Raw genomic sequence first — 12,875 nt, 5'->3', positions numbered from 1 at the left:
ACTGATAGTCGAAATTTTGGCTGACGAAATTATCTCGATCATAATTTTTGAAACAGTGCTAGTTCTTTTTCGAAACAACGTCGCTGAAACATATGAAAAGGCTAGTATAACTTACCTAAACTGTTCCAAACTATTCGTTAGCAACAACCTGAATATTTGGGAAAGAAAAAACTCAATTTCAAAGTTTTACTTTTCTGTTCAGAACCAGTCCTGCTGAACAAAATATTTGAATTGAACGAACTTTTTTCAAATTTCATCGCTGAATATGTCTTTATTTATGTTTTTCAGTTAAAATCGTACTTTTAAAAAATTTGTTTTTAAGACTATTCTTCAATCTTCATCATTTAATTTGCTTCGAAATTTATAGACATTCTTTTGATATTATTCACACTTTCACCAATTTTTTGAATAATCTCATTTAAAATGTTAATTAAATTTGAATTAGAAATTCCTTGAGTAAATTCATTTTTGTTTTCTTAGCAAAAATTGTATCAAAATAATAAATTACAATTGAAAGTGAAATTAAAATGAAACCAACAAGTAAAAGTCAATGATCTTGACTTTCATTAAAAATTATTTTAATTTCTTTAAAAAAATCACATTGAACATCTGGCAAGATTTCCACTTTTGTAAAATGTTCCTTTAATTATTTCTGTCACTTGATCATTTAAAATACAAAAAAATCCCTCATTTCTACAAGAAACCAAGAAAAAAAATTTTAAAAATCTTAGCGAAGAAAGACATTCTCATCTGATGATCCCACTGATCAGATCTAACGTTGACATAATGTCAACCAAAAATCTTAAGTGCCTAGCAAAAAAAAAGTTATTCTTTTACTTAAGTTTGTCAACTTTATTTATTAACACACTCAGTATGAATTCTGGTGGTGAGTTACGTCAAAAAACATTACAATAAACAAACAAAAAAAGAAACGTCGCGTCACATCGTCCTCCACACATCTTGAAAACCCAAAGAAAGTGAGTGAATTCACAGCGAAAGCGCCTTGACAAAATTGATTGCTTTGGGTAGACTATTCGCATACTTTTGTGTCACCCATGAAGTTCGTCACAATTCATATATTATTCTAAATTTAAAAATTTTATATTTAAACAAAACGAATAAAAAGAAAATATAATTCACATTTCTTCATCGCATTAGAGGGCAGTGTTGCCATTTAGTTGGAAAAATGATTGCTTCAATGTGTTGGGAAAATTATAATGTGATAAAATAGAATGGCAATTCGAGCTGTCATATTTGACAATCATTTCGAATCAGGAGCAACTTCAAGTTGTGGCCATAAATTTGCTTAGGTGGGTGTCTCACTGGCAAAGCAAACAAAACGAACTCTAAATATTATCAACATGATGTGGCAATTCAACTTTCAGGTAAATTCAAAAGGATTAATTTACGATCCAAAGAAAAAAACATTAAGGCAACACTTTAGCGGAAAAGCAACGCACAGAAAAGCTGGCGGCGCATATTTTTTCGTCAACATAGCCCAAAACAGATTTTATTAGGAAGCATAGCGAAAACGATTCACATCCCAGATTAAAAGTAAAAATATCCGCCAACATCACAATCTACTATACCTATGCATAGTGAAAGCAAGCAATGTGTAGCCTTTTAGAAAAAGCGTGCGCAAAGGGTCATTGGCATAAATTTTAAATTTAACAAACTATTGCGATGTGTGCGTGTTGTCGCACTCTGTATCGATGCACGGCTAGCTAGAGCCAGAGAGTGTTTGGTTTTGTTTGACATTTCTTTTTTTTTCGTGTTCTGTCACATCGAACATTTTGTGTACGATTTAGTTTGCTAATTGCAGTTACGCACTTCTTTAGGTCGTACATGATGCGTGATTATCGTCGAAAGGTGCTTCTTCAACGGCGGCGGCAACGACTGGCAGACAAGGAAAAGGGGATAAATCAGCAATTAAAAGTGGAATGAATCCTTTTTGGGGGGATTTAAATGGTGGTTTAGGGTTTTTTTTTGTGTTTTGATTTCTATATGAATGTGCGTATAGAATTAAGGGATGAATGTCACTTTGTTACGTCTTGTGTTCTCATTTCGATTTTTAATTAAATTGAATTAGTTACTAAAATTAAACTTTAATTAAGCCGCAGGGAGAAAATATATTATGCTTTTGTCCGTAGTTTATATACTTTTTTTTCCCTGCATAAAGTAGATAGGTATATAGAACCGTGTGATGTATGAATGAAATGAAAACGAAAAAAAATTTGACAACTTGCCAACGTCAAAATTGAGACAGACAACAACAAATAATGAATTCTACCATGTCGAATATATTTTTTTTCTGTCTTGAACCATCAACACGTTATTTGTTGATTTTTTTTTTTAAGTTTTTTTTTGAAATATATTTTCTGGTTGATCACTAATCAGTTAGTGGGAGAAAATTTTAAAATGACATACATAGCTAGATAACATATTCCCTCGTGATCCATAATGAGCTGTTACGTAAAATAAAAATAAATTCTTTCACGACGCAGAGACAGGAACAAAATAAATCAAGAAATGCAATAAAATACCTCATGAATTTGTGTCAATTTAAATGTTTGTTAATTTTTTTTATTACACCTTTCAACGAGGAAAACTTAAATTTTTTTTGTTTTCTTCTTAATTTGTCATAAAATTTAACGAGCCTTTTTGTGACTCATTTTAATATATTTGGAAAAAAGATGTCTCTTAGCGTACGAATAGTTATTTTATTGTCTATTAGACTGACGCCGTTTCTGTTTTCTATTAAGAAACAAAGATTTAAGCGTACGTACATAGTTTCTTGTTGACATTTTTAAAAACCTTATTGTTCCAAGTTTCAGTCAATTAGTTTTGTTTTGAAGATCATCCAAAAATATATTCTTATATTTACTGGCAATTTCGTGAGTTGAATTTTTATTTTGGTTGTTTTTTGCTACAAAACAGCGTGACGCACTTTTAATACCGGATATATATCAATAAGAAAAAACAAACTAAATCACTATCATCAATTTATTGATTAACTTTACATTAGAAATACAAAAAAAAAAAAAAAAAAATTGACGATAAAAAACATTTAATAGTTAACATACAAAATTAAATCGTTTCTGGGCATACGGGGTGTATGTGTAATATTTTTTTTTTAATTTTGCTTTTTGGCTTACTTACTATTAGGTTATACTTCAAGCATACGAATAGATATTTTGCTATCCATTTTTTTTTAAACTAAAACTCTTTAAAAAAGGTTAATTTTTTTGTAGCGCCTAGTTTTTGTTTATTTATTTATTTATTTTTTTTTTTTTTGAAAACCTGATTTTTAAAAGTTTCATTAAGAGCCAATTTTTCAATCTTCTAATAAACAGTCAGTTAACTGTTCATAAACAATCAGATAAAAACATTGAATTTTTCAATCAAGAATAATTTATTCTACAGAATAACAAAAAAAAATTGTCAAATTCAAAAATATTTAAAATTAAACGTCATTTTTATTCATGATTGTTTTTGTTTTCTTGTTTTCCACTGTATTTTTTTCAAAATTCTTTCAAAACAGCTTTGACAACTGACACAATATTTTTGTTGAGATTATTCCTTAGAATAATTTTTATTCGTCTCTGAAAGAAGCAGTTAGTTTTATTCTTAGGAATGAGCTGTATCTGCTTCTTGAAAAATTGATTTTTTCTCTATCCTGAGGAATAAGTACTAACTGACTGTTTAACTGACTATTGAAAAATTGGCCCTAAATTAAATAAATACAAAGTTAAGAAAGAAAAATCTGATGTCGATCTCTCAAGATTGGTCCTGATAAAGAGGTGGTTTTAGTGGTTAAGAGTCCCACACTACTTGATGTCGAATACTGCCAAGTGTCTTTTGAAGATTTCCTCCCGTCAAAAAAAAATTAAATTACAAAGTCTTATTTTTGGTTATAATTTTATTTCTGAAAATCATAATCCACATACTTTCTTATGTTTACTTCAAGGTCTTGAGTTGAATTTTCCCTTTTTTTTTAATGCTACAAAACGTTGTATTGCAAAGAAAGAAAAAAACTTATCATCAATTTATTGATAAAATCTATTAAAAAAGACTTTAAAAATTGTCTGCGATAAAAAAATCAAATCTTAGCAAATAAATTAAAATTCTTTGAGGGCATACGGGGTGTATGCGTACTATTTTAATTTTTTTTTAATTTTGCGTTTTAGTTTTCTAATTAAGTTATTGATAAGTTTTATTTTTTTAGTATAGTTCACAATTTTAGTTCTTTATAAAAAATGCGTGTACATTTTTATGCAGTGTTCTAGTGAGTTTTTTGATAGACGATAATTTTTTAACTTACATTCGGTGGCTGGTTTCTTTTTGGTTGAGGTAAGCTAAAGTTTTCAGCTTATAACAGTGTTTTTTTTTTTCAGATTTCAAACAAAATTATGATATTTTATTTTAGAACATGTGTAAAAATTATAATAGAATACATGTAAAATTAAGTCTGTCTGTCTGTATAAGAAGCTTAAGTCTAAACGAATGAGTTATTGATTTACTTCAATCGTGGTATTTAGCATTTTTTTTTAGATTCTCTATGAGTTTTTATAAGCTACCTAATTAAAGGTGCGTACTTGTCATATAATGAAAAAGAATGAAGAGAAAATATTGACTTAAACTTTATTACACTTTTAACAAAGTAAAAGCACTTTTAAGTAAGTTGGCAACCATTATTTTAAACATACAATACAATTTTGTGATAAGACAAGAGATGATCGGATTTGAAATATTGATGTCAAAACAATCAATGAGATCTGGATAAGATTGTTCTTGTTTCTTCAATTAAACAAAACAAAAATAAAATGCTGACATTCTATTAATACGCATTTAATTCAATGAAATAATCAATGATAAAAAAGTTATGTTGCATAATAAAGGTCATAAGCAGTTCTTGAAAAAAAGAACACAAATGTCAATGATTTCACTCAGAGTTATGTTGAATCGATATAGCAACATAATTTCACGTTAAATCATTTTCAACTGGTTCAGATTGTTAAAGGATTTAAAACTGATTTCATACAGTCAAGTTGCAAAAAATCCTATACGAAGTTTTAAAATGAGTAACATACGCATGATTACAATTTTAGTTCAAACGCATATAAAAACCTTGTCAATGAGATTGTACTTTTATTTTTAATTTAAACATGTTCACCATAAACTCATTTCGATTAAAATACATTTTTTGCAATTACTACGAATTTACTTTACATGGTCTGCAATATTCCTTTTTTTTTTCTTCCAATCACGTCTCCTCAAAGTTGCTGTCGTTGTGGTTTTATTTTCACAAGGCTGTGAACAGTAAAAAAATTAGTAAAACGATAGAAGCACTTGTCCAAACATTAGTCGATGAATATTTTATCGAAAAATTAGCAATCGAATTACATGTCAATAAAAAAAAAAATGTACAACTTGTGTTTTCCTGGTTTTATACCTACATTTTTTCCTAATTTAACATATTTTAAACGTTACCAACATAACTTTTAAGATTGTAACCGTTGTCGTCGTATTAAACCTATCATTTTCAATTTATTTTTTTATTTTGCCTGGACAATTTTGTTGACCTATATATTTTAACAACAGTGTAATAGTTTTTAATATAATATTTGTTGCTCAGAAAAAAGAACAACTAAATGTCTTATCTTTTGAGTGGAATTGAACTTAAAAAAAGAGTGCTTTTTATTAATAAATAAAAAAAAAGTTTAGATTACTAAATTTGTTTATTTATATTGAAATGTAAACAACACTCATTATGCCGGCTCTAATCACTTTACACAGCAATATACGAGGTTATAAAACTGCTTATGTTTCTTTTAGAGATTATGAAGACATAAGCACTTAGTTTCTTCTAAAAAGGTAAACTTTTGAAATCTAAATTATTGTTACTTCAAAACAATTAAAGAATTTGTAAATGGCGCTAACAGACATTTTTACAGGTGAAGTGCTTCTCTTATCGAAATTTCAAAGGCTGAATTTCTTATTATTGTGGTGTTGTTTACAATTACTATAACAAAGTATACAAAATTCTTACACTAAATTCATGCTTTTGCAGATTATTTGAGATTTTCCAAACCAAATTCACCATTTTCCAAATCAAATTCACCTTATAAAAATCAAATCCTTGGACTTTCTTTAATTTTTCACTAGCCTGAAATGTTTATACTTGGCGATCCGATTATAAGAGCCCAAGATATTAGCTTTTGAAAAAACATAAACCCTTAGAATTGATGTTAGTACAATGCAGATATGTATATCCTATTTTTCGCAAAATCATAGATATAGATTGAGGTCTGCAGAGATTGGGGTTTTCTGGTTAAGGAAAGTCACTGCTTTCTTCTGTCCCACAAATACAAATGAGTTGATATATTTTTCTTTGCAAAGCTTAAATTAATTAACAAACTCTCCTGTCTATAAAAATTTTGTACAATTTTGAGTATAATTTGGAAGGAAAACAATAAGTTCATTATTTAATAGTCCAACCCGTGACAATTTAATGCTTCATTTGCAACTTTTTGGTAACAAGCAACACAATATTGCACAACTTTGCCATATTGCACAAAATCAACGACTGTTTCGTGATATAGGCGTGTTCTTGTTGAAGTAGGCAGTATGTAGTGAAGAAACTAGCAAAACTATTGACACAAATTTTTGCCCATAACCTATTACATATATAAAATTAGCAAAAATATAATAAGATTAGCAGATTCCTTTAACTCAAAAATTATAACTCTATTATCTTCAAATCTCATTAGAATCTTCTGTTTTGTTAAAAAAACTTAATCACACATTCCGCCTCTATTCTCCTCTATTTAACCAAAAGACTTATTAGTTTGCTGTACGAAGTGGCGACTATTTTCATCTCTTGCATCGCCCTTTTTTTCTTACTCTTCTGCTATAAGTACCTTCTACAAAAAAAAACCATACAAAACAAAAAAAACTCATACAACCTCCTCCAATTGCATTCTTCACTCAGCAGACTTATTATCTAATCTCTTCGTGGCGAGTAGGTACTGAATCTAGGTCATTATGCATCAACTATATGAAGTGATAAAAATAGCCATCATCGTTCATAGAAAGATACAAAAAGGAAAAGCACACTCACGCACGTTAGTACACAAAAAACATATACATGCACATAATGTACATAAAATAAAATTGTTTTAATTTTTTTTTTTGTCAAAAAAAGAGAAATGTCATTTAGACGAAAAAGATTCTTTAAGTACTTTGGTAGATGTAAGTAGTATTAATAGCACCCAGTAAACTTCACGAACAAAAAAATAAAAGTATTTATTTAGTCCATAAGTTAGGAATAACAAATTTAAAAGAATGCTATTATGTATATGTATCTGTCACAAAAGTAATGTATTCTCTTTGTTTTCTTTTTACAGAGACAACAGTAAAATAAACACGCTCAAATTATCAACTGACATTTAAAACGTCAAAAAGAATAATAATAATCTGGCAATCTTTAGATAACTTTACAAGATGAACTAAAGTGTATAGTAAAGATTGCAAATATAAAAAAAAACATAAATCTTAAAAAATAAAGCTCCTAGCGATACGTCATAATAATATGCAAAATGGCAAAAAAATCAACTAGTAAAACTAAGAAACGTCACTTGAATGACACAGACGACGATGAAGACAAAAACAACATGGTCACTTGAGCTGGCAACGTGACAATATAAAAATGACATTAATATACAAATAAATAGACACAAGTTATGTGAAATACGCTCAAGCGTCATATACAAAATAAAACTTTCATTTGTTTGTTCATTATAACGAAACTTATAAATCTCTCGAAATTATAACTTAAATATCAAATGAATCTATATTATTCTAATGCAGGTGTTCATTTAATTATAATTTATTTTTTATAAAAATTTAAATCTATTTTTATACCCTATAAAAATCGCGATTATATGAAAAATAGTTGTCAAAATTCACAAAACGAAAATAAATCAACGAAAAAAAAAAAATCAACAAAATCAAAACAATAATAAATATTAATCTTTGCCTTTTCCTGAACATAGTCCTGCATTTGAATGCAATGCACAGTGATTTTGCCCAGCGAGAAGATACTCGGTATAAAATTTGTGGCGTTTGTTAATGCGAATAAACCAAAGTCCTCATTGGAGGGCCCTGGCTGTGCTAGGTGCCCTCCTGTCGGTTATAATCGTGTGGCCAACTGTCTTATCAATGCCAATTTTAACAGCACGTACGCCAACAACAAAAACAACAACCAACATCACCATCATTGAAGACCAGAATCCATCATTAATAACATCATATTCGAATTTAACATCGGCGTCATTTTCGTCGTCTTTGTCAAATATCAATACAGTAGTGGCGCCAAATGATACCCTTATTCAAATAAATCGTAAGCAAATAACGAATTTCAGTGAATACAGTGATTATGGCAGCTATTTACTACATTTGAATGTAAATACAAGTAGTGACAGTAGTAGTGAAGATCAAGATCAATATAATGATGATGATGATGATGAAGATCAAGATATTGATGTTGATGAGCATCATCTAACGCACGATCGCGTCGATATCGACCCTTTGTTTGCAATAATGACAGACGGTAATGTGTCAAATTCGCGTCGCGTCAAAAAATCCAATATGGTATATAATAAACGTAAACGAAAGAAAAATATCAACAAAATTGATAACAACAACGATAACAACAACAACAACGACGATGATAAAGAAGTGAGTGCGAATGAAGATGTCTCTAATACAACATATCTATCAAGTGCTAGTATTAGTGATTATGACAGTTCTACTGTCAGTAATAGTTTAAGCAAAATAAATAATAATAATATTAATAGTGTAAGTGTTAGTGATGTTAATAGTAGTGACGAAGTTACGGCAGCAGCATCATCATCAATCATTAGTCATCATTATCAATCAAAACGAACGCGAAATTTAAACAAAAATGACTATGATTATGATAATGGTGATGTTGTGTCGCCAACAACAACAACAACAACAACTTCGACTGATGATTTTGATGTAACATCAGATTTGTCGAACTTGGACCATCAGACGCCTACAACAACAATAAAAATAACAATTAAATCAACATCAACAACAACAACACCATCGACAACAATAATACATGATGATGATAATAATGACAATTATCTGACATCAACAGCAGCGTCGTCGGCGGCGTCATCAATAAATGCCATTGAAACAAGAACAAAAACACTAACACACACAGAATTACCAGTGTTATCGCGCACCGATCGTAGTGTACATACAAAACGTGGTATATCGTTGAGACATCGAGGCAACACCAGCAGAAATAATAATAATAATAATAATAATGGTGGCAAGGCGCAAGATGCTGCAGATGGAGGTGTTAGCATTAAACCTAGGAGACTGAATAATCATAATAAAATTCATAATTTTAGAAATAATAATCACACGAATAGTAATAGTAGTAATTTAGATCGTAATGAAAGATCTACGATATCGCATATATCGGGACCGGGGAGGAAAATTCAATTATACATCAAAAATCGGTTTATACAACTGATGACCGACGGTACGGTAAATGGAACTCAGGATGATCTAAGCGATTACAGTAAGTATAAACATTTTTTTTAATTTAACAACAAGATATGTTTTTTCTTTTATTTTGAAATTTTGGGAAAATACCCAACTACCTACATAATTAAATCAAATGTCATACAATTTGAATAATCTTTATTTATGCCGACAGTGATAGACAAAATCTGTTTTATTTTGGGGCCTGACCATCACTAATTACTATGAAAATGAGCACAAACAAGAGATAAAGTTTGTTTGTATTTTGACAAGCTTATACAAATATATGTGTTTTACAATAAACTGCATGGATGGATCATATTTTTAATCATATGAGATTGTGTTACAACAAATTTTTTTTTTATTAAATTTTATTTGAAGCTATAAAATCAAACATTTTTTAGAGCTGTAAAGTTAAGAAGCTTAAACGTCAATACTCATAATAAACTTTTTTTGACCACAATGTAAAAATTTAAATAAAATTAAACATCTTTTATTCAGCATAGGTATGCTAATGTGTTATGGAGAAGCGAATTTTGAATGTTTTAGTATAAAATTCGGGTTGGGGTCGAAATTCTGTATGTTGTAAAATTCTGTATTCAAAATACTGTATGCCAAAATAATGTATGTCAAAATTCTGTATGTGCAAAATGCTGTAGGAACAAAATTCTGAAAGTCAAAATTCTGTATAGCAAAATTCTGGTTGGTCAAAATACTGTATTTCAAAATTCTGTACATCAAAATTCTGTAAATCAAAATTCTGTAAAAATGCTGTAAAAAAATATCGTTTTGATAATGTAAAAAAGTGCGCGCGCACAAAAAAAAACAGAATTTTGCATGTCAGTATTTTGTTGATACAGTATTTTGACGTACAGAATTTTGTATTTACAGTATAATGACGTACAGAATTATGGTATTACAGTATTTTGACCCTACAGAATTTTGTCGTACAGAATTTTGACAAGCAGAATTATGACCCGCTCCCATAAAATTCAATTGGGGATTCATTCTAGTTTTGTAATAAGTTATTTTAACATCTGTTACCACAATTTTTGAAAGTAAAAACAGAATGTCTAATAAAATAATTATATAAAATTAATATCTTTTTGATTTCAAGCCTTAAAACTTTTGTTTCTGCTGTGAACACATTTGGCACATTTTGATTAATACTTTAGTTTTTTGATGTTTTTGGATTATAAGTTAGGTACTTGATTGTTGTTTTTCACACTTTTAATTATAAGGAAATTAAAATAGATAGATAGATAAATTCTTTATGAGAGTAGGTGAATTCATCCAAAATAGCTTCCTTAAAGGAGAATGGGCAATTTTGTATGGAACTTGGACGTTCCGCGGCCAAGAACGATTTTGTTATTTTTTGATGTAGTTAAGTCTTACATACATTGTGCAGAAGTATTATCCTTCTAACGTTCTTCACAAACCGATAAAATGCATTTTTGCATTTAAAAGTTAATGCAAATTGTCTCAATGTTCAAAATTGAACGTGTATTTTAAATGCAAGATATGATAATCTGTCATTTTCCCTGAGCCTGAAGACCTTTATCTTGGATATCCAACCAATAGAAACCAAAATATTGGCTTTTTAAAACATCAATTTCGAGTATATTTTTAGACTTTTTTCTCAATTTTTTATTTGTTTTTTCCTTTTGAAAACTCAAAAACAAAATCTTGAAGTGGTTGGCTTAAAAAAGCTTATATTTTGAGTTCCATTGGTCGGATATTCAAGATTGAGGTTTTAAATCATAGAAAAAATGACATAAAATCATATTTCATAGTTTAATTAAAATAGTAATTCAATTTGCCCTTCGCATATTGCTCGATGCATTAACAACACTAATATTGCAATATCTTCCATTCCAAATGCAATACAACGAAACGGCCATAATAAAAATTTTTCCTACGTTATAGTTCTTTCATTTGATACCAATTTCATTACTGGCCGCCAAACGTCCAATATGCCCATTCTCCTTCATCAAAATCTTAATAAGCGTTTTTATAAAGTTTTAATTTTAACGGTCACTACGGTGTATGCGTACTATTTTTTGCTACTGAATAACTAAAACTATTAAAACAAAATTAACGTCGCTGGGGAAATAATGGTTTTTGTTGACCATTCACTAATGTTTTGAATTAAAAATGAAGTTGACAATTTGTGATTTAACACATGGTAGCATCTGGTAAATCTTGTAATAAATGAAATGCCTTTTTTTTGAATATTTCTTGTGAACTAGTTTAATCGAAAATTCATTTGCACAACTCATGGATTGAATATCCAGAAAAATCAGAATAATTGAGTTATTAATGAGATTTGCCATTAGAGTGAACTGATGCAGGTTTTGAGATTATGAACAAGTTAAATTTTCAAACCAATTTCGACACCATGGTTAATTTATAAATTTACCCTCATAAACTTATCAAATGAACAGATTTATAAATGATGCTTTATTACTTAAAAACTGATTCTAAACATACTCGAATTTATCTCAGAATGAACTCGATCATGAAAACATTCGGATCTTAACCAAAACTATTTCTAATTCTTATTATTCGTTTATCAAAACTTTGAGTATTAACTTTCAATCACATATGGTTTGGGGACTTTTCTGTTTAAATTTTTGTTTGTTTTAATATAAAAATATCTCAAAAAGAAAAAAGCTGAAATGGTTAGTTTAAAATTCAATCAGTCGTTTCCAAAACATCGTACATGTACAAAGAGCAGATTCCATCTGCAGGGTTGAGATATTTTATATTGCAAGCATTGCCAATTTAGTTTTTCCTTTAACATAGTAAGAAACGGGCGGTCTTGCCCCCACTTCCCCGATGTCATGCATAGAATCCTAACAGTGATGAGAATCTCTGCATTCAGCCATTTAACCGGGTTCTTTCCATGAGCATTGAACGTTATGTATTTTTGACTATTGCTTTCAATCACATTTTGAATAAGAATTTTTTTTATGCAATGCCCCAAAACTACTGAAATATTTTTTTTTTTTCACTGAACCAAGATTTGAAATGTATGGTTCCATCGTGCTCTATTTTATTAAAATAATCTCTCTAACATAGACAAAGAATAATTAATTTAGCTTTTAAGATATACAGTGAATTTTGAACACAAGTCACACCTTACCTTCCGCACATTGCTGTTTATCAATACAAAAAAGTGATTAATGGTTTTGGCTTTCACCTTTTATAGTCTATGAATAAAATGTATAACATTAAACTTCCGTGTACTGTAAACTTATCTATTTGTTTCAAAATATTCCAAATGCAAGTAA

The 12,875-nt window shown here is 29.2% G+C and overlaps 1 protein-coding gene across 8 annotated transcripts in view; it reads left to right on the top strand.

Annotated features, from left to right (window-relative positions):
• Window positions 1–12,875, top strand: part of LOC129916933 (probable serine/threonine-protein kinase DDB_G0282963) — a 140,738-nt gene that overhangs the window by 20,698 nt on the left and 107,165 nt on the right. For all 8 annotated transcript variants that reach the window (XM_055997181.1, XM_055997185.1, XM_055997183.1 and 5 more), the window contains one exon: window positions 7,407–9,619. In XM_055997181.1, the coding sequence (XP_055853156.1) occupies window positions 8,131–9,619 (1,489 nt within the window). In that variant the 5' untranslated portion in view covers window positions 7,407–8,130. The remainder of the gene's footprint in view (window positions 1–7,406; window positions 9,620–12,875) is intronic.

The sequence above is a fragment of the Episyrphus balteatus genome, chromosome 3, assembly GCF_945859705.1.
Source record: "Episyrphus balteatus chromosome 3, idEpiBalt1.1, whole genome shotgun sequence".
In the NCBI taxonomy this organism is placed as follows: domain Eukaryota; kingdom Metazoa; phylum Arthropoda; class Insecta; order Diptera; family Syrphidae; genus Episyrphus; species Episyrphus balteatus.
Note: the sequence above shows the minus strand (reverse complement) of the source record. Positions and strands in the feature narration are given on the sequence as shown.